Raw genomic sequence first — 23,770 nt, forward strand, 5'->3', positions numbered from 1 at the left:
TACTTCAAAAATAATTTTTAAGGTGAACCATCTGCTTTTTTTGGTTCCATTTGCTTTTTTTGGCCCTATGCTGTGGTTTCCCAAGCAACTGCACTAATTGAATCCAGACCGGATAAAAACATACTTGTCAGTGCATTAAATTCCACAGTACCAAATCATTTCCCATTCAAGAGTACTTTGACTGGAATATCTATGCATAACCATCACTTCCTATAAGCATGTTAGGTCACTGAATTGGGTCTGGTTTCTCATACTGCAATCTGGCCAAATACCTTGTACAAACAGCTGACAATTTCAGAGAGAAAAAAATGAAGTTCTGTTTAGCAGATTGCCATTGAAGGTGTGATGGTCCTGATCATCAAGCAACCAAATCACAAGGAAAACGCATTTAGTTTTTAACTTTGTTACAAGAGTAAGTTAGTTCACCTTCCATTATATATATGTGTTTCAATTCTTGTTTTATACAATCTCCTTTACAGAGAGGCTGATTAGAACATAAAATTCTTTGCCATGATGTGTTCTTGAAGTGAAGTCTACAAATTGTTTTAAAAGGGAATTATTCACTTGTAAAGGAGGAAAGTTAAATGACATGGGGTGTGAGTAGGGACATGTGAATTGTCTAGTCAGAGTCTCATGTAACTCATGGAGAATAACAGCAGCATAACCTCGATGGGTTGAATGACGTGTTTCTGTTACTAACATTTAATGATGGGCAAGGGAATTACATAATTTGTAAATGCTGTTCAACACAATAAGCCTATTTGCAACAATCTAAATCGAAACTAATAGAATGAATTATGAGCACTTTACACTGTTGAAGTATAATGTTATCTTTACTTTCAGTTATTAATGATGCCCTATTAGTATTAAATTAGACCCTTAATATGTAATAGCAAGGAAACACTCTTCTACTTACTTTTGTGTACAGGATAGTAATTGTTTTGCCAGCATTTCTTTTGGATCAAGACAAGTTGCTATTTTCTTATTCTTCAGCCAAACGCTTCATTAGAAGAAAATACACCATTAGTAACTTATCTACAGTTTTGTTTTTATATTTTGATTCAACTTATGATCATTGCTAGATGGAAGGAAGCCAGGATATTTCTGGCCATCTAATGTATATTATATAAAGGTGGTAATGGTACAAGAAATTTGTTCTGGATTATCACAACAGAATTCATTTAATTAGCTGCAGCATTAAAACCCCACAAATGCTGTACCCCTTTCCCAAGTTTTCCATTAACCACACAGTGGTTCTTTCCTATAGCAAGTCTAACAAATGTATCCCACATGTAGATGAATTTTGAATTTTCAGTTAGCGATTGAAATAATGCAAAAATGGAAAGCACTTTGTTTATCAATGATGTTAAAAATGTGTGAGTAATGAATAACCATTAATAAATCTCCAATAATCTGTGCTGGTCCTCAAATGGATTCCAAACCAGAATTCTAACCAGTTGGGCTGTTTTGCATTTATTTGGGAAAACCTACATTAATTTTTTCATTTACTTTGGGTAACATCCATTCAAAATATTGGCAGAAAGTGCTCAGTTCATACTTGTTCAATGATTTAAAATGATTCTGTTTTTTTTTTATTAACTCTTTCATGGGACATGGGCGTCACTGGCTAGGCCAGTGTTTTTATTGCCCATCCCTAATTGCCCTTGAGAAGGTGGTGGTGAGCCGCCACCTTGAACCGCTGCAGTTTGCCTGGGTTTAGAACTGTGGTGGAGGGTTTAAACTAGAGTGTCAGAGGGATGAGAACCTGAGCGGAGAGACACAAGACATGGAAACAAACGTAGGAATGAGAGGCAGAAAAGTAGAATGCAAAAGTGGAAAGCAGAGGAAACAAGGGCTAGCAGCAACTAGGGACATAGTACAAAAAAAGTGTGTAAAATGTTAAAAAGACAAGTCTAAAGGCACTGTATCTGAATGCATGGAGCATTCCCAATTAGGTCGATGAATTAACAGTGCAAATAGATGTAAACAGGCACGATATGATTGTGATTACAGAGACATGGCTTCATGGTGATCAAGGCTGGGAACTGAATATTCAAGGTTACTCAATATTTAGGAAGGATAGGCAAAATGGAAAAGGAGGTGGGGTGCCGCTGTTAGTTAAGGATGAAGTCAGTGCAATAGTGAGAGAGGATATTGGCTCAGAAAATCTAGATGTCGAATTAGTCTGGGTGGGGCTAAGAATCAACAAGGGGTGGAAAACATTAGTGGGAGTTGTGCAAAGGCCTCCAAACAGTAGTGATAAGGTAAGAGATGGCATTAAACAGGAAATTAGAAATGCATGTAACAAGGGACCTACAGTAACCATGGATGACTTTAACCTACATATAGACTGGGCAAACCAAATTAGCAATAATACTGTGGCGGATGAATTCCTGGAGTGTGTATAAGATGATTTTTTAGACCATTACATCAAGGAACCAATTAGGGAACAGGCTAGCCTAGATTTGGTATTGTGCAACGAGAAGGGGTTAATTAATAATCTTGTTGTGCGGGGTCCTTTAGGGAACAGTGACCATAACATGATAGAATTCTTCATTAGGATGGAAAGTGAAGTAGTCCAATCTGAAACTAGGGTCCTAAATCTAAAAGGAAACCACGAAGATATGAGGTGTGAGTTGGCTAAGATAAATTGGGGAAATTAATTAAAAGGCATGACAGTGGATAGGCAATAGCTAATATATAGGACCGAATGTATGCATTGCAACAGTTATAGATTCCCTTCTGGCGCAAAACCACAACAGGAAAGCGGCCCAACCATGACTAACAAAAAATATTAAGGATAGTATTAGATCCAAAGAGGAGTCATATAAAGTTGCTAGAGAAAGTAGCAAGCCTGAGGATTGGGAGCAATTTAGAATTTAGCAAAGGAGGACCCAGGGGTTGATCAAGAGTGGAAAATAGAGTATGAGAGTAAACTTGCAAGGAACATAAGAGCAGACTATAAAAGCTTTGATAAGTATGTGAATAGAAAAAAATTAGTGAAAACAAATGTAGGTTCCTTACAGTCTGAAACAGGAGAATTTATAATAGAGAACAAGAAAATTGCAGAGCAATTAAACAAGTACTTTACTTCTGTCTTCATGGAGGAAGACACAAATAACTTCCCAGAAATGCTAGGGAACTAAATGTCTAGTGAGAAGAAGGAATTGAAGGAAATTTGTATAACTGAAAAAACTGTGCTGGAGAAATTAATGGGACTGGAAGCCAATAAATCCCCAGGGCCTGATAATCTACATCCCAGTGTATTACAGGAGGTGGCCATGGAAATATTGGATGCGTTGGTTGTCATCTTCCAAAATTCTGTAGATTCTGGAACAGTCCCAGCAGATTGGAGAGTGAAAAATGTAACCCCACTATTTAAAAAAGGAGGGAGGGAGAAAACAGAGGGCAGGATTTTTCCCTTGTTGGGCGGGTGCAGCAGGCTGCTGCCTGTGGTTGGGCCCCGACTGCGATTTCGTGCAAGCGGGCCAATTAAGGCCCGCCCAGGTGAAATGTGGCTCTGCAATGGCCGGGAAGGGCCGAGCAGGGGCGGGGGCCTGTCGGCCGCCAGCTCCAATGGTGGCCCAGCGGCCCTAGAACGGCTGCCAGAGAAGGATGTCTGTCTGCCATTTAAAGATGGGCTCTAGTGCGATTGCAAATTCCAGATGGAAGGGCTGGTTGGGTGGGAACTCGGGGCCCCCTGTTTTGATTTTCTTATGAGTGTCTGCCTGTACCTCTGGAGGAGGTGGCTGCCGGGAGGGATACCCTTCTCCCCAGAGATGGGACAAGGAGGCTACCGCACCTCACCAAGGGGGCATGACAAGAGGTGGCAGCTCTGGTGAGCAGCCATGAGGTGGTGCGGCGCACATGGGTGCAGTGCCTGAAGAGGTTCAATGACCTGCTGCACTCAGTAACATAAGTTAAAGGCACCATGAGCACAAGGGTGACAAGACACGGGTGATTTTATGTTCATTTACGCATAATTTAAGTCTGCTGGTCTGGGAATGACGACCAGAGAAATTTATGTAAATAGTTTGGAGCTGTCAAAATGAGATAATTTTTTGTTGTCATGACCAGAGTATGCTTCACCATTTTATTTTATTGGTGCAGGGAACACCAATATGTAATGCTGGATGTATGTGGCTCTGAACTTTATTACACGGACACTCAGTGTTCTTCGTGTTCAAATGAAAGGGTCCTTTCAGACACCCGGGATGGAGGAGGCAGACCTGGCATGCGTTTGAAGCTGAACTTTGATATGCTGGCTGAAGGAGCGATGGATCATGGTGTCCCTAGTGTCCCTGCCCTCCTGGAGATTACTGAGGTCTGGCTCCATGCCCTCAGTGTTCTCCTCACCGTGTTCTTCCTCGGACTCGCCACTGGACTCATCATATGTTGCGTGTGCAGCTGCGTCAAGATCCCCTTCCTGCTGGTCCACCGCCTCGGCAAGTGTAGCTTCCCACTAGCACTCTTGTGTGTCCTGTTCATCTGGCTGTTTGATTTCTCTGGCAAAGAATAAAACGGGCACACGGCTCTTGTGCGTGTGCGTCCTTTGATTGACGGTACCCATTTGTTGCACCGAGGAAAAAAGATCCCCTTCCTGCCAGTGCCAGATTGTGGAGAGCGCAGCATGCAGCCACAAACAGTGACAACCGCTCTGGGAGGTATTGTAGTGCTCCCCCTGAACGGCCCAGACATCAGAAGCTCATCTTGAGACGACCTATGGTCCTCTCTATCATGACCCTTGTGGGGCATGACTCATATTGTAACACTGCTCTGCTTCTGTTCTTTGGTGGCAGAGCAGAGTCTTGAGCCACTTGTCACCCAGCAGCCATCCATCCAGTCTGGCTGGAGCACTGAAGAGCCCCTGCACCTGGGGTTGTCTGAGAACGTAAGCGTGGGACTTCCAGGGTACCTTGCACAGACTTGCAGAGTCTGCATCTTGTGGTTACACACTATCTGCATGTTCATGGAGTGGAAGCCCTTCCTGTTGACAAAGGCACTTGGCTGACCCGCTGGCGCCTTGATGGCCACATGTGTGCCGTTGATAGCACCCTGGATGTGGGAGAGCCCAGCAATTGCTGCAAAGCCTCTGGCTCACTCAACCTGGTTGGACTCGTCCATACGGTAAAGAATAACGGTCAGTACCCACTGGAACAGAGCTTCTGTCATCAGCTTGATGCAACTGTGCACAGCTGATTGGGAGACTCCACACAGATCACCCACTGACCCCTGGAAAGAGCCGTAGGCATAGAAGTTGAGGGCCACCATGACCTTTAGCGCCACTGGCATGGGGTGTCCACCCACACAGTCAGAGCTGATCTCTGGCCCAATCATCTGGCAAATGGTGGTCACTGTTTCCTGTGAGAGGCGGAGCCTCCTTCGGCATTGCACCTCGGACATATTGAGGTAGCTGCATCACCACCTGTAAACCCTGGCAGCAGGATAGTGGTGTCTTCTGTGGCCCCTTCTGCCTTAGACTACCTACTGGCCCTGTGCCCCTTGTGCCTGCGCCTCTCCTCCCACAGGTTGCTCCCCTGGAAGCTGCAGAGGGACACACGGCCTTCTCTCCCTTCTGCCCTTCTCTTCCTCCGCAGATGAGGTGCCACCAGCGGAGACCACAACCCCCATCACGAGGGTAAGGGAAGGCTACCTGATACCTGGAAGGGTCCATGCTATCTGAATCCTCCGGGGGCCTGGCAGACAGCAATGAGTCCTGAAGTGAAGCCTGGAAATGCTAAGTCCCAAACAGATGAAGCTGCCAAATACCAATAAGCCACCAGCTGCAAACTTATCTCCAAAACTGCTCACTACTCCCACTGGCAATGCTGCTGGCCCTTTTTATCCTGCCCGTGGATGAGGTTTTGTAAATTGTGGGCTGCCTGCCTGCCTGTTTTGTCCGTGCAATGAGCGAAAAATCGCACGGGCAAGGTAAAATCACTGTCAATTGGACTGTTTAGAGCCTTAAGTGGTCTGTTAATGGCGGGCGCCGCTCTGGCACCTGCGTGCGCCTGCCAAGTGAAATATTGCGCAAGTGCGCGATGACATCAGGACGCTTAGCTGACATCATCACGCATTATTTTACTCCTGTTTGGGTCAGGCATGCGCCCATCCACAGTACAAAACATTCTTCCCAGGGAGTTACAGACCAGTTAGCCTAGCACCAGCAGTAGGGAAAATGCTAGAGTCTCTTGTAAAGGATGTGATAACAGGATTTGACAAAGTCAACATGGATTTATGAAAGGGAAAGTATGTTTAATAAACCTACTGGAGGTTTTGAGGACATAACTCGCAGAATAGATAAGGGAGAACCAGTAGATGTGGTGTATTTGGATTTTCAGAAAGCTCCTGATAAAGTCCCACATAAGAGGTTAGTGTACAAAAATTAAAGATTGGGGGTAAACTATTGGCATGGATTGAGAATTGGTTAGTAGACAGGAAACAGAGAGTAAGAATAAATGGGTCTTTTTCGGAATGGCAGGCGGCGACTAGTGGGGTACCACAGGGATCAGTGCTTGAGCCCCAGCTGTTCACAATATATATCAATGATTTGGATAAGGGAGCCAAATGTAATATTTTCAAGTTTGCTGACGACACGAAACTAAGTGGGAATGTGAGTGGTGAGGAGGATATTAAGAGTCATCAAGGTGATTTAGATAAGTTGAGTGAGTGGGCAAGTACATGACAGATGCAGTATAATGAGGATTAGTGTGAAGTTATTCACTTCAGTTGGAAAAACACAAAAAGGCAGAGTATTATTTAAATGGTGATCGATTGGAAAATGCTGATGTATGAAGGGACCTGGGTGTCCTTGTACACCAACCACTGAAAGCAAGCTTGCAGATGCAGCAAGCAGCTAAAAAGCAAATGGTCTGTTGGCCTTCATTGTGAGAGGACTTGAGTATAGGAGAAAGGGTCTCTAACTGCAGCTGTACAGGGCCTTGGTGAGACCACACCTGGAATATTGTGTGCAGTTTTGGTCTCACCTAAGAAAGAATATACTTGCCATAGAGGGAGTGCAGCAAATGTTCACCAGACTGATTCCTGATGGCAGGATTGTCATATAAGGAGAGATTGGGTCGACTGGACCTGCATTCACTGGTTTTAGAAGAATGAGAGGGGATCCCATTGAAATGTATAAAATTCTGACAGGGCTGGACAGATTGGATGCAGGGATGATGTTTCCTCTGGCTGGGGGAGTCTAGAACAAGGGGTAACAGTCTCAGGATACGGGGTAGGCCATTCAGGACTGAGATGAGGAGAAACTTTTTCACTCAGAAGTTAGTGAACCTGTGGAATTCTCTACCACAGAACGCTGTGGCAGCCAAGTCATAATATATTTTAAAGGAAATGAATAGATTTCTAGACTCTAAAGGTGTCCAGAGGTACGGGGAGAGAGCGGGAGTGTGGCATTGAGATAGAGGATCAGCCATTATCATATTGAATGGGGGAGCAGGCTTGAAGAGTTGAATGACCTACTCCTGCTCCTATTTTCTATGTTTCTATATATTAACAAACTTTGTATATGTAGTGAAAAGTACTCCCTAGAGAAATCTATTGAAATTTAGAGGGGAGAATGTGTAAATTTTCCCTAAGGTAACATATGTGAGGCGAGTAAAGGAGGGAGGGAGACCACTTTTGGTTCTTGGTCCTCGGGGACTTGAGTACTGAGCAGAAAATTGGGGATCAGATCTATATTCCTTAATCGTTAATTTGTAGTATTGTTGAAGTTGAGTCTCGAGCTCCAGTTTTCACCAGTAATATATCTAACATGGTTTAATGTTTCCATTTTTCATATTAGATGTCCTTTCGACCACTCTGAGTCAGATTCCTAATAAATGAATAATTGCTCACTCATGAGAACTTTTTTTAGAATGTGTGCTTATGCATCATTCATGAGTTGTCATGAAATCAGACAGTAGCATCTTTTGTGTCACATTGATCGTGTCACTATCCATTTAGGAGCACAGACAACAGTGCATCACAGGAGGTTCCTTTTTCTGCTCGGTGACTCCCTGTGACATCTTAGATCATGGGGTAAAGTTTCCACTGGTGCTGTTGGTGCAATCCAGCCAAAATCAGTATAACCTGAGTAACAGATCACTGAATTCCAAGCACAGATAACATTCAGTGCAACATTAGGATCTGTGATTTTTTGCGCTAGTTTAACAAATAGGGTGCTGGAAGCAAGTCCCATCCACAAAACAGACCACGTCCCCAGGATGAATTAAACATCAATGGGAGGTTTCTCTAATTGTGCACATTTTCAAGCTTTAGGGGAGAGTGTAAAAGTTAAACTCGTTCTTTTGGGTGCAAAGACAATAAGCTGCAAGGTTTTAAAAGCATTTGAATGTAATCTTTTTAAATTCACTACGAACATGATTACAATACCCAACCATTACTAGAGAATGGTTCTGTATATTTTTTTAAAAGCCATTTTCAGTAATTTAAAATAGAGGTACTCACAGGTGGTGAATTAAATGCTTATTTTTTGTGATAAACCCATTTCCAGCTGTATTAATCAAGTAGCACCAAGTTGCAACTCCTAAGTATATATATATATGTATATATATATTATATAATATAACAAGAAACTTTAAAAAAATTAAGAACAATTGCACTAGTTCATGGCTGATTTTGTCTTCAGCCATATACAAATTAATTTGACCGGAAACTCCAGGGGGGAGAAAACACTTTTCAAAGTTAGTGCAGTTTGGGTCACTAATTTGTGCCCAAAGTGGAAACTCAAACCCAACTATTTTAATATAGTGGGGAAATCAGAACCACACCTGAACACTCAGGCACCTTTGTTGTTGCTCCAATGTGAAACCTTTACCACCATTTACATAAGGGGGAATATGGTGACATTGTGGCCATGTCGCTGGATTAGTAACCCAAAGACTCAGGCTAATGTTCTGGGGATGTGGGTTCAATTCCCACAAGGAAATCTGCCATCTTTATCTGGTTTGGCCCACATGTGACTCCAGACCCACAGCAATGTGGGGGTGACTCTGAACTCTCCTCTGCAATGGCCCAGCAAACCACTTAATTCAATGGCAACAGATGCTGGCCTTGCCAGTGACACCCACACCCCACGAAAGAATGAAGAAAACATATGAATAACAGATGTCTGGCTTTTATTTTACATTGCACAAAGCTTACTGTATCCTCCAAGGGACAAGTATTTTAATGTGTACTCACCGAATTTCAAGGGTTTTGCAGTTGATTGGTTGATGCGCAATTGAATAGGTCTCAATCTGCCAGTGCTTCACGGACTTTATTAGCTTGTGGCATTGACATCCGTCTGGATACCGAGCTGAAATACGTTACGTGTTATACTGGTGATATCGTGAGAATATATTTAAAATAAAGTGATAGGACGCTCATTACTTACCATTAGAGAAATGTGTGCTCCAAAGAATCATGATGAACATCAAACTGGGAAGCCTGCAATCCATTTTACAGCTTTATTTCGTCACTATGGTATCTAAAATAGTTTTGCAAACCATCAATTTTTGAAATAAGGCATTAATAGGGTATTTATAACCTATCAACCAGATAGCACAGAGGAAGGCCATTTGTCCCAGCATCTCCATGCTGTCTTTCTGAAGAGCAATCCAATCAGTCCCCTTCCCCACTCTCTCCCCGTAGCCCTGTACGTTTACTTTTCCAAACACCTATCTAAATTCTTTATGAACTTACAAATTCATTGTCTCTGCTTCCACCACTCTCATAGGTCATTACTACTCAACAGCATAAAAAGGTTCTTCCTTATGTCACCACTGCATCTTTTGTCCAAAAACTTAAATCTATGTCCCCTGGTCCTTGTAGTATCAGCTACATATGCCTCCTCTATTTATACTGGAGGTGTTTATGGCTCTTTGATAATTAATAGATGTTAGTCATTAAGTAAATTGTTCTGTTTCTGATTTCTTCTGTGTTGAGGCATCTTAATTTGTGTCAGAATCATAAAACGTTCAGCAATTTCTTTACAATGTCTAAGACTGGTTAAAAGCTATAACATCCAACTAAGACTGACCTGAACTTATAGACCACAACTAGCAATGTGAAATTCACCTGACATAAATCATGCAAGGCAGCAGCACTGATCCGGAATTATCGCAAGCAACATATCAGAGAAATAACTGATTCTATCTCAGAAATTTGCAGCTATACTTGTTTACATTACCTGTTAAATTGTATTTCAGCGTTGTCCCAAGTTTATTATATACCAACCTTGTAACTGTGTTTCCGTCGTCTAAAGGAATTCACTCTTGTTCTATTGATTGCAGTAGGTGGTAAAATCTACGGTGCTGTAAAGATGAAAGTGGACTGTTGCCTCCTCTATTTATACTGGAGGTGTTTATGGCTCTTTGATAATTAATAGATGTTAGTCATGTGGTCTGTAAATTGCCAGAGCAAATTGTGCCCCTGTAAACTTTTTACTGGAAAAGTGAAGACATTTCTGGGTAAAAGCAAAAATCTGCGAATGCTGGAAATCCAAAACAAAAATAAAAAATACCTGGAAAAACTCAGCAGGTCTGACAGTATCTGCGGAGAGGAACACAGTTAACATTTCGAGTCCATATGACTCTTCAACAGAACTAAGGAAAACTAGAAGAGAGGTGAAATATAAGCTGGTTTAAGGGAGGGTGGGATAAGTAGAGCTGGGTAGAGAGCCAGTGAAAGGTGGAGATAACCAAAAGATGTCATAGACAAAAGGACAAAGAGGTGTTGAAGGTGGTGATATTATCTAAGGAATGTGCTAATAGGTGATATTAAGGGTGGAAAGCAGGACAAGCAAGGTACTTATAGCCCTAGTGGGGGTGAGATGGGGGAGGGGATCGAAATAGACTGAAAGGTAAAGATAAAACAATGGATGGAAATACATTTAAAAATAATGGAAATAGGTGGGAAAAGAAAAATCTATATAAATTATTGGAAAAAAAGGGGATTGGAAAGGGAGTGGGGATGGAGGAGAGAGTTCATGATCTAAAATTGTTGAACTCAATATTCAGTCCATAAGGCTGTAAAGTGCCTAGTTGGAAGATGAGGTGCTGTTCCTCCAGTTGAGTTTCACTGGAACATTGCAGCAGGCCAAGGATGGACATGTGGGCATGAGAGCAGGGTGGTGTGTTGAAATGGCAAGTGACAGGGAGTTCTGGGTCATGCTTGCGGACAGACCAAAGATGTTCCACAAAGCGGTCACCCACTCTGCCTTTGTTTTCTCCAATGCATAGGAGACCACATTGGGAGCATCGAATGCAGTAGACTAAATTGAGGGAAGTGCAAGTGAAATGCTGCTTCACTTGAAAGGAGTGTTTGGGCCCTTGGATGGTGAGGAGAGGGGAAGTAAAGGGGCAGGTGTTGCACCTTCTGTGGTTGCATGGGAAGGTGCCGTGGGAGGGGGTTGAGGTGTAGGGGGCGATGGAGGAGTGGACCAGGGTGTCCCGGAGGGAACGATCCCTGCGGAATGCCACCAGGGGGGTGAAGGGAAGATGTATTTGGTGGTGGCATCATGCTGGAGTTGGTGGAAATGGCGGAGGATGATCCTTTGAATGCGGAGGCTGGTGGGGTGATAAGTGAGGACAAGGGGGACCCTATCATGGTTCTGGGAGGGAAAGAAAGGTGTGAGGGTGGATACGCGGGAGACGGGCTGGACACGGTTGAGGGCCCTGTCAACCACCGTGGGTGGAAAACCTCGGTTAAGGAAGATAGAAGACATGTCAGAGGAACTGTTTTTGAAAGTGGCATCATCAGAACAGATGTCATGGAGGCGAAGGAACTGAGAGAATGGGATGGAGTCCTTACAGGAAGCGGGGTGTGAGGAGCTGTAGTCAAGCTAACTGTGGGAGTCAGTAGGCTTGTAATGAATATTGGTGGACAGTCTATCACCAGAAGTTGAGACAGAGAGGTCAAGGAAGGGAAGGGAAGTGTCAGAGATGGACCATGTGAAAATGATAGAGGGGTGGAAATTGGTAGCAAAATTAACAAATTTTACCAGGTCCAGACGAGAGCATGAAGCAACACGGAAGCATTCATCGATGTACCGGAGAAAGAGTTGTGCGGGTACCCATAGCCACACCTTTTATTTAGAGGAAGTGAGAGGAGTTTAAGACGGAGGAGAGTAGTGGTGGATGGGGATTGTTCGGGCCTCTGTTCGAAGAAGAAGCGGAGAGCCCTCAGACCATCCCGGTGGGGGATGGAGGTGTAGAGGGATTGGACGTCCATGGTGAAGAGGAGGCGGTTGGGGCCAGGGAACTGGAAATTATTGATATGATGTAGGGTGTCAAAGAAATCACGGATGTAGATGGGAGAGGACTGGATAAGGGAAGATAGAATGGAGTCAAGATAGCAAGAAATGAGTTCCGTGGTGCAGGAACAGGCTGACAAGATTGGTCTGCCGGGACAGTCCTGTTTGTGGATTTTGGGTAGGAGGTAGAGGCAGGCCATCCGAGGTTGGGAGACTGTGAGGTTGGAAGCTGTGGAGGGAAGATCTCCAGAGGAGATGAGGTCAGTAACAGTCCTGGAAACAATGGCTTGATGTTCAGTGGTGGGGTCATGGTCCAGGGGGAGGTAGGAAGAAGTGACATTTCTAGATACTGGGATGCTGGATTCTTTATGTTAATTGCAGTTTTCTTGATGTATGCTATTAATAAAAACATTAGGTGTAACTTTGTATTTTGTTATGTTTTTGTTAACTCTTGTGTTTTGAAAGCTCCTTGTTAAAAGTGATATAGCTTCAAACAACCTAGGCAGTGAAAGATCTTTGACTTTACTATTGTGAAACCTGTCTAGGGTGGTGTCAGAAGGTTCAATGAATGATTTGAAGTAATAAACTTTATCAGTAAGCCTCAATTACACTGGAGGCTGGATACAAAATGATACCCTTATCAGTTTGTGCCTAATACCTTTTGTGCAACCTTGGTTTTGATTTCATGCTCAACTGCTTCCCGAACTAGCTGTGCCCAGATCCAATCTCTTCCAGTAGAGCTACAACACTGGCGGAAAATTCTGCAGTGTGAAACTCACCCCCTGACTCTCCAAAGCCTGTCCACCACGGACAAGGCACAAAGTCAGGAGTGTGATGGAATACTCTCCGCTCGCCTGGATGGATGCAGCTCCCACAACACTCAGGAAGCACAACGCCATCCAGGACAAAGCAACCTGCTTCACAACTCATCCACCACATTAATCATTCATTTCCTCTGCCACCAGCACAGTGTGTACCACCTACAAAATGCACTGCAACCACTCGCCAAGGCTCCTTTGACAGAAAATTCTAAACCCACAACCTCTACCATCTAGAAGGGCAAGGAAGGACAACAGATGCATAGGAACATCACTACCTGCGAGTTCCCCTCCAAACTGCACACCATCCTGGCTTGGAACTATATCGACTTTCCTTCACTGTTACTGGGCCAAAACCTGGAGTTGTCTTCCATGTAACATCCACATGGGCTTCAGCACTTCCAAGAAGGCAGCTCACCAGTACCTTCTCAGGGGCACTTAGGGATTGAAAACAAATGTGGCCTTGCCAGCAATGCTCACACCCCAGGAACAAATAAAAAGCGCTGTAGCCATAAGTAATTGGATTCTAAGGATTGGAAACATTTTGTGTAACTCATTGCTGTTGAACCGGTGCTTTTTGGTAAGATGTTTCTACCACTTCATAAGCCAGGATTGAAATTTCCAACCTTTGGGTGCCTAGGGCAATTTTGCCCTTGGCGTGTGGGTTTGGCAGAGGCATGAAAGGCAGCTGGGGAATCTGCGAGAAGGAGCGGGCAGGGGCGGAGACATGATGTCCGCCGGGTCCAATGAAGACCCGACAGCCAATTCAAACCCGGCCCAGGCAGCCCCTAGAAGACCCACACACTCTACTTTTCACCTGATATTTAAGGAGAAATTCAATTCATCCCAAGTAAAATATATTCCAAAGAGGAAGAAAGATGTTAAGAGGGGGAAAAGGCATCCATGGCTAAGCAAGGATGTCAAAGATAACATAAAGGCAAAAACTAAAGCAACAAATTGCAAAGGCCAGTGGGAGGCTGGAAGATTGGGAAGCTTTTAAAGATCAACAAAGGGTTACTAAAAAAATAATAAAAAGAACAAAGGTAAATTATGAAAGATAACTAGCGCAAAATGTAAAAACTGATAGCAAAAGCTTCTACAAGTATATAAAAGGAAAGAGAGTAGCTAAAGTGAATGTTGGTCCCTTGGAGGATGAGACTAGGGAGTTAATAGTGGGGGACGCAGAAATGGCGGAGACGCTTAATCAATATTTTGCCTCAGTTTTCACGGTGGAGGACACTAGTACCACCCCAATAGTAACAGGTAATGCAGAGAGTATAGAGAAGGAGGAACTTAGAACAATCACCATCACTAGAGAAAAAGTACTGAGCAAACTATTGGAATTAAAGGGTGACAAGCCCCCAGGACCTGATGGCCTACATCCCAGGGTCTTAAAGAAAGTGGCAGCGGAGATAGTGGATGCATTGGTAATAATATTCCAAAATTCCCTGGATTCTGGAAAGGTTCTAGTGGATTGGAAGAAAGGTTAATGTAACGCCCTTATTCAAAAAGAGGGGGAGTCTGTCATTGGGAAATTGTTGGAATCCATTATTAAGGAAGTGGTAATGGGGCATTTGGAAAGTCAAAATGCAATCCATCAGAGTCAGCATGGTTTTATGAAGAGTAAATCATGTTTGATTAATTTGCTAGAGTTCTTTGAAGATGTGACAAGCAAAGTGGATAATGGGGATCCTGTAGATGTAGTATATCTGGACTTCCAGAAGGCCTTTGATAAGGTGCCGTACAAAAGATTAATACAAAAGATAAGATCACATGGAGTTAGAGATAATATATTAGCTTGGATAGAGGATTGCCTAACCAACAGAAAGCAGAGGGTCGGGATAAATGGGTCTTTTTCTGGGTGGCAAGCTGTAACTAGTGGGGTGCCACAGGGTTTGGTCCTTGGGCCCCAACTATTTACAATCTATATTAATGACTTGGATTCAGGAATAGAAGGTACTATAGCTAAATTTGCAGATGACACCAAAATAGGTAGGAAAATAAGTTGCTATGAAGAAATAAGAAATTTACGAGTGGATATGGACAGGTTAGGTGAATGGGCCAAAATTTGGCAGATGGAATTTAACATGGATTAAGTGTGGGGTTATCCATTTTGGTCAGAAGAATAAAAAGGTGACTTATTATTTAAATGGAGAGAAACTTCAGAATGCTTCAGGCATCAGAAGAGCATCTTGTAGAGACCGATGGCTCTCTCTACCACAGCCCTTGTGGAGGCTCCTATTGTACCGCTGTTCGGCCTCTGTTCAGGGATGGCAGAGAGGCGTCGTGAGCCACCTTTTGAGCGGTTAGTCCCTTTCACCCAGCAGCCATCCATCCAGCCGGGCTGGAGCACTGAAGAGCCCCGGCACCTGGGAGTGTCTGAGGATGTAGGCGTCATGGGAGCTGCCTGGGTACCTTGCACAGACTTGTACAATCAGCATCCTGTGATCACACACTATCTGCACATTCATGGAGTGGAAGCCCTTCATGTTGACGAAGGCACCGGACTCACCCGCTGGCGCCTTGATGGCCACATGTGTGCAGTCTATAGCACCCTGGATACGTGGGGGGGGGGATCCAGCAATCACTGCAAAGCCTCTGACTCGCTTTGCCTGGCTGGCCTCATCCATGTGGATATGAATGAAAGTCAATTCCTGCCTGAACAGAGCTTCTATCGCCAGTTTGACGCAACTGTGGACAGCTGATTGGGAGACTCCACAAAGATCCCCTACTGACCCCTGGAAAGAGCTTAAGGCATAGAAGCTGAGGGCTACCATGACCTTCAGAGCCACTGGCATGGGATGTCCACCCACACAGTCGGAGCTGATCTCAGGCCCCATCCTCTGACAGATAGAGGTGACTGTCCCCCTGGAGAGACGGAGCCTCCTTCAGCATTACACCTCAGGCATATTGAGGTAACTGCATTGCCACCTGTAAACCCTGGCAGCAGGATAGTGGCGTCTTCTGTGGCCCCATCTGCCTTGGACTTCCTGTTGACCCTGCCCCCCTTGTGCTTGCACCTCTCCTTCCACAGGTCCCTCCCCTGGAAGCTGCATTGGGACACCTGGCCTCCTCTCTCTTCTGCCTCTCCCTTCTTCCACAGAGGAAGTGCCACTAGCGGAGACCACAGTCCCCATTACTAGGGTTATGGAAGGCTACCTGATACCTGGAAGGGCCCACATGGCCTGAATCCTCTGGGGGCCTGAAAGACACCAATGAGTCCTGAAATGAAGCCTAGAAATGCTCAGAATGCAACTCTGAAGTGAGATGAAGCTGCCCAGTTCACAGTAACAACCACCATTCGGTTGGAAGGGCAGCATAAATTTGGAGTTAATTGCTACTTTAATGGCCTGAATAGGCCTTTCAATTATCGGCAGGTGTGCAGCCAACTCTGGCGCGTGCCCGCCAAACTATATATCGCGCGCCATTTTACATTCTGGCATGTCAGGCCCGCCCCCACAGGCTGAATGTTAAATTCTGCCCTGTGATTATTTTTCCATTTTTGCCTTGTCCAGTTGCTCTGCCTTGGCTATCACTTTCTTTGATCATTCCAATTTTTTTGCTATTTCAGTATAATTTACTTACTTTAGTTTTCTATTGCTGTTTTCACAACTAATTTTCTTTACCTCTGCTTAAGCCCCTTGTATAGATACAGCCTGCTCTCTTCTGATTGACCATTTCATTCAGACATTTCATGTGCCTGATTTCCAGTGGTAGCCCTCGATGAAAGGCGGTCCTTTCGTATGTTAACATAACTAAGACAATCCCTATAGCTACACGGACAAAACTCAAACCTAGAATGTGATGAGCTCGTTGGTTGTACTTTTGGTGTGGTATCCACTGCTAGGATTTTTGTCCTGGAGAAGTTAAAGTACAATCTGCTCAGTCCTAAATGGGGTTTGAACCCACAACCTTGTGACTCAGAGGAAAGATGGCTGCCATTGTTCACACCTGTTTGGAGACTGAGCTGAATGAAATATTTTAAGAGTTCATTCAGTTATATTGGTGAGATTGTCAGAATATATTTAAAATAGGGCAATTAGCTCATTAATTACCAGAAAACATTACTCACTTTTTTTTGTTAACTGTGTATTGAATACTCCTTGCTTTTTTTATTCATTCATGAGATGTGGGCATCACCAATTGTTATGTTTTTCTGACCAGAACTGATTTGTTCACGTTAGCCTAGATCAATATAACCGTGCTAACTGGGCTATTACATTCATCACGTGAAAACGATGGGCAGGAAAAGAGCAGCTGGTCCATCAGACCTGTTGGCTTGACGCCTCGCATTGCCCAGGAATCATGTAACCTCCCGGGGGACATATAAAAGGCAGCAGAAAAAGGGTTGTAATTCCATCCTGTTGGAGCCCTGACCACTTTGTACCACTGCATAACTTGCAAGGGTTGGATAATTCATCTAAATAGCCATGTGAGGTGAGTCTATCTTGTACACCATTTCCCAATGTTCCAACAAGCAGGACATCATTTCCAGAAGGACCTCCAAGTGAAACTGGCATCCAGCATTGCTAGGGAATCAACAATGGTGGTAGCTGATTTAATGGGAATGGATAGGTGCATTGAATCTTTCACTCAGTTTTGACCACTGACACTTGTATCCCAAAGTAGCAATGTTCAAAAATCTTGTTTGCCCGAGGACTATTGTTGCCATTAATATGTTTTTTAATGTCAAATCCCTAACGGGTGCTTGGAGTAGAAATGGAGGACCTGAAGAGCCAACAGGCCAGGTTGGAGGAGGTCTGTGCTCATGTCTTATGGCCTGACCATCTGGATCTGTAAACATCGATGTCTTGGTGGACAATTAATATGTGCATAGGTTCCTCAACCCAAAGGAGGTGGGGACAGCTGGTCCAAATGCATCACAAATATATGTGATTGCCTGACTGGCCTTAATGTTACAACAGCAAAATACTGTGAATACTGGAACTCTGAAATAACAACAGCAAATGCTGGAAATAGGCAGCATCTGTTCAGAGAGAAACAGAGTTAAATTTTCAGGTTGATGGCCTTTAAGGCCTCGATGTTAGATACCCCAGTTACAGTGTGCAATGGGGTTGTGACACTGTATGAAGAAAGCATGCAGGGTGGGGAGGGGGGGGGTGGGTGGTGGTGGTTACAGACAGCATTCCTTGATTGGATACACTTGCTAAGAATGGCCTTAACAATATGCATACACCCTGATTCACTTACTTGGCAGTGGGCCTGGGTCAACAGACAGACAGGTGCAAAGCCATGTTACCTACAGCAAGGACATTTGCGGCTGAAAAATTGGTGTGTCCAAATAGTGCATTCTTAGTGTGCAAGTACAACATTATTGGCAGTCATGCAGTGTACCTTTCACCTCTATTGTAAATGGAAAGTGCTTTTCTTTGTGATATTATATGAATGAATGAGCATTGAAAGCATTTACACCAACGGGACAAACAATGTTTTTGCAGGGTTTAGCTGGAATTAAACATTCATAGTCATGTTCAAAAATAAATGATCAGGAGCATTTATTGCAGCCTTGTTCATAAAAAGATTAGGCAGACCAATAAACGCTGGCCTTGCTGTGCTACCCATATTCTGTGAGATAAAGAACACAGAATGAGTTTCGTTATTCAGTATAGGGAAATAATCAGTTTAATTAAAACAGCCATGGATGCCAAAAGAAGTAAGGGACAACACAAAGATTTGAAAGCATATAATAATGTAAAAACTAACAAAGATCTTGACAACTGGCATACAAAGAACAACAGAAGTTGACAAACCAGAAAGAGCTGCAGAAAGAGAATATTAAAATAAATTTATTAGGGATATCAAAATCAACAGCATGATTTTTTCGCAATTACCCTGAGGAGGTGGTATAGTGGTATTGTCACTGGACTGGTAATCCAGAGACCCAGGGTAATGCTCTGGGGACTGGGGTTCAGATCCCACCACAGCAGATGGTGAAATTTGAATTCAATAAAAATCTGGATGACCATAAAACCATTGTCGATTGTTGTGAAAACCCATCCGTTTCACTAATGTTCTTTAGGGAAGGAAATCTGCCATCCTTACTCGGTCTGGTCTACGCGTGACTCCAGACCCACAGCAATATGGTTGACGCTTAAATGCCGAACAAGGGCAGTTAGGAATGTGCACATCCCATGAACAAATTTTTAAAAATTAGGAAAGAGTGTGGTCAGGAGTAATGTGGGCCTCTTGACAACAGGTAATGGTGATATTATCAATGAATGAGCAATTCACCTAGTGCCATTCCCCTGCCTTCTCCCAATACCCTGCACATCCAAAACAAAAACAGAATTACCTGGAAAAACTCAGCAGGTCTGGCAGCATCGGCGGAGAAGAAAAGAGTTGACATTTCGAGTTCGCACATCCACCCTTTTTAGATAACTATCTAATTTTCTTTTGTATGCCTTGATTAAACCTGTCTCGCCCACACACTCTGGCTCTGGATTCCAGATCCTAATTATCATTGCTGATTAAAGAGACATGCTGTCAAAGCTTTTGGTCTTGCGCTCATCAAGGTAGATGCAAGAATGCCAAATTTCAAAGGGAACAACAATTTGTACTCCATGAGAAAAGGTGCAATGACTAGACATATTGTGCACTAAATCAGTCTTTCGTCCGCTGTGAACATCGGGTGTACTTCTCTGGCTACGGCTTTGTTGAGCTGTATCAAGTTGACACAAATACAGATGGACCCATTCGGTTTTGGGACTGGAGCCATCCTGGAAGAACATGCAGTTGGTTGTGTGACAGGGGAGATGACCCCCATATTTGTCATTTCATTCAGCTGCTGCTGTACTTGCTTCGTGACTGGGTGGAGAATATTTTGAGGCATGAACAGACGCACGTATTCTCTGTTATATTATCTACCTGACATCTGTCATGTGCGCACTTTTTCTTCTTCATCATAATCTCTCTGTTTTGTCATCCAGGGATGTCTGGATTTGTTTGCCCTACATTCCCCTCTTGTCCGAATATACCTTGACTGTGCCCGAGCCAAATTTTCTTTGTAGGTAGTCCATTGTTCAGCTACCGTTTTTCCTGCCAACATTTGCTTCCAATGTATATGTCCCAGATCCATTCTTTCCCCGCTGAAGTTGTCTTTCCCCCAGTTTATTATTTTTACTCTAGATTTTCTGTCCTTATCCATAGCCATCCTAAACCTTTTCCATAGCCATCCTGAATCTTATAATACAATGATCACTGTCCCCTAAATGTTCTCCTATTGATATTTGATCCACTCACCTCATTCCCAAGAACCAGGTCTAACAGGGCCTCCTTTCTCATTGGACTGGAAACATACTGCCGAAGAAAATTTTCCTGAACACGTGCTAAGAAGTCTTTCCCCTCTGTGCCCTGTATACTACTCCTATCCCAGTCTATATTCAGATAATTGGATAAATGACGAACCTTTTGAACAATTACTTGACATCAGTATTTATAGTAGATGAATAGGTTAGCATGCTGGACACTCCAAGAAAACTAATATTGAATCAGGAACAGGGACTCGCCAAAGTTAACAAACAGATGAATACTGACAAAGAAAGTAATGGCACCAAGGCACTACAAGTCCCCAGGTCCAGATGGTTTCTCTCCCATGATTTTAAAGGGACTAGTTGAAAGCATTGCAAATCCCCCAGCTATAACCTTCCAACGTACTCTCAAGTCCAGAACCAGTCCTTCAGATTGGAAAATTACGCATGTTGCTCTATTTAAGAAAGGTGAATGAGAAAACAGAGTTATACATTAGTTAGCCTATAATTAAGTATGGAGCGATGGAACATTTTGAAAAATTTCAGCTGACCAGAGAGAGCCAGATCAATTTGTCAAGGTTAGGTCATACCTGAATGAATTTGATCTATTAACACAGGCACTGTGTAATCTGTAATATATTAAATTTGTTACATTCAGCCATAAATATTTAACTGGTCAGTGGTTTCACTCCTGGCTGTTAAAGGAAGTGATTTATTTTCCGGTTGGCTTGTGTCCTGCTGCCTGCCTTGTGTCGATGTTCCCATTCATCTTTAGTTGCTCAGGTTGACTTTTCTTCCAGTGGGTGCAAGCTTCCTTCTCGATATTAGATGGAGCAGCTATAAGAGAATTTGCTACAGGTTGAGCCCAGATGAAAAGTCATTTTCAAGAAGATTGAATTGTAGACAAGATAATTAGCCATAGTCCACAAAGGCATCTCAATCCATTGGAGAGAGAGAGACAATTGGTTATGTTTAGCTTGAGGGGGCACCACTTTGCAAGTGTGGGGCAAGGTGGGGTGGTGGACCTTCAGGAACTATCACAGCCGATATGGGAATTGAACCGTTGTCATTGTTCTGCGTCACACACCACTCATCTAGTCGACTTAGTTAACTGACCCCCAGAAGATTAAATTGTTGTCAGCAGGAAATAGTCACTTGGTTCTAATGAGTTTTCTTTTGTTTCAGGCAGACTCATTTTTATAAGTGAGTCCAATACAAAGAGACATGGAAGGAAATCAACAAATTACTTTTGTTAAAATCAGTGAAGACAAATGTATTTCAAAGTAAGTGTCAGCATGCATTTTCTCATTTTTAAAAATACATACTTGTGTTTTTGATCTTCTACTTTCCATCAAGGACTATTTATAGCTTTATTCAGTTGAGAGAATCTGGGTCATGAACTTTTCTCTGAGCATACAGATCCAGCAGGGTAGACATGGCTCGAATCAACAGACCATCTAAATACTCTTCTCTTCCATTTGCTTCGACCTTGTAAGGACTTTGACCTCGCAGCTTGGCTATGACCTGATGAAATAATCTTGATTGAAGTAAGCAGAAAATAATCATAGGTAGTCCTGAAGAGCAAACTGAAGCCTTCTAAAGGGTCTAGATAGGCCATGAAAAGCTTTTTCATCATGTCTAAAACTGTAGAACCAGAGAACATGGCCTGCACTTGAAGGGAGCAAATTTCGAAACTTAATCTGCAGAAACAGTATTTCATTGAGTGGGTTCTCAATGTCTTATCAATTACATTGTTAAGGTTTGTTAATGTAAATTACATTGTTAAGGAAAACAGGTGATTGGTATTTGAACACGTATAAATAGGGGATAGCTGGGACATTGGGTGGAGGTGAGAAGTGTTGGCATTGAACAAAGTCAGTAAACTCTCTCATCAAGGAAAGGCTCTGTGCCTTAGTTTTGACTTCACCAACATGAGTGGTCAATCTGTAGAACAGAATCCCGAGGGAGATCGTGAAAGCATTAAATAAAATGCAAATTAAGTAGGTTTATTTAAGAAAATAATATTTTTAGATACAGTATATGAGTAAATTGAATCAGAATATTTGTGGTGAGTGTTGCAGTGCTTGAGAGAAAAATGTTATTGTGGAACTATGATTTCCAAAGCCCTCCACCACAGTGTTTTCCTCACCATATGACTCAGTCTTCTATGCGCTAATTGGTTGCCAAGATTAGTCAACAACTGCATTATCACTGTGTCATAAAACTATAGGAATTGTAGAAGTTGAACAATGACATATTTTGTCAAGCAATTCCTATGTTCCTACATTGGTTCACTAATGTCCTTCAGGGAAGGAAATCTTCTGTCGTCCTTACTTGGTCCAGCCTACGTGTGACTCCAGACCCACAACAATGTGGTTGATTCTTAAATGCCCTCTGAAATGGCCTAGCAAGCCACTCAGTTGTAACAAACTGCTGCAAAGACACAAAAAAGGAATGAAACTAGACGGATCACCTGGCATCGACCTAGGCACCAGAAACGACAAGGACAATCTCAGCCCTGTCGACCCTGCAAAGTCCTCCTTACTAACATCTGGGGACTAGTGCCAAAATTGGGAGAGCTGTTTCTCAGACTAGTCAAGCAACAGCCTGACATAGTCATCCTCACGGAATCATACCTTACAGATAATGTCCCAGACTCCACCATCACCATCCCTGACATCTCCTGTCCCATCTGCAGGACAGACCCAGCAGAGGTGGTGGCACAATGATATACAGTCAGGAGGGACTTGCCCTGGGAGTCTTCAACATCGATGCCAAACCCCATGAGGTATCGTGGCATCAGGTCAAACATGGGCAAGGAAACCTCCTGCTGATTACCACCCACCACCTTCCCTCAGCTGATGAATCAGTGCTCCTCCATGTTGAACATTGCTTGGAGGAAGCACTGAGGGTGGCAAGGACACAGAATGTACTCTGGCTGGGGGACTGCAATGTCCATTGGCAGCAATGTCCAGTGGCTCAGTAGCACCACTGCTGACTGAGCTGGCCGAGTCCTAAATGATATAGCTTCTAGACTGGGTCTGCAGCAGGCGGTGAGGGAACCAACAAGAGGGAAAAACATTCTTGACCTCATCCTCACCAACCTGCCTGCCGCGGATGCATCTGCCCACAATAGTGTCAGTAGGAGTGATCACCGCACAGTTATTGTGGAGATGAAGTCCTGCCTTTACATTGAGAATGCCCTCCATTGTGCTGTGTGGCACTACCACCGTGATAAATGGGATAGATTTCGAACATATCTAGCAACTCAAGACTGGGCATCAATGAGGCGTTGTGGACCATCAGCAGCAGCAGAATTGTACTCGAACGCAATCTGTAACCTCATGGCCTGGCATATCCCCCACTCTACCATTACCACCAAGCCTGGGGATCAACCCTGGTTCAGTGAAGAGTGCAGGAGGGCATGCCAG

General features: G+C 43.5%; 1 protein-coding gene across 5 annotated transcripts in view; it reads left to right on the top strand.

The window, feature by feature from the left end:
- rassf4a (Ras association domain family member 4a) overlaps positions 1 to 23,770 on the top strand; it is a 244,154-nt gene that overhangs the window by 134,464 nt on the left and 85,920 nt on the right. For all 5 annotated transcript variants that reach the window (XM_041176242.1, XM_041176241.1, XM_041176244.1 and 2 more), the window contains one exon: positions 21,525 to 21,622. In XM_041176242.1, the coding sequence (XP_041032176.1) occupies positions 21,564 to 21,622 (59 nt within the window). In that variant the 5' untranslated portion in view covers positions 21,525 to 21,563. The remainder of the gene's footprint in view (positions 1 to 21,524; positions 21,623 to 23,770) is intronic.

This window comes from Carcharodon carcharias, chromosome 28 (genome assembly GCF_017639515.1).
Source record: "Carcharodon carcharias isolate sCarCar2 chromosome 28, sCarCar2.pri, whole genome shotgun sequence".
Lineage (NCBI taxonomy): Eukaryota > Metazoa > Chordata > Chondrichthyes > Lamniformes > Lamnidae > Carcharodon > Carcharodon carcharias.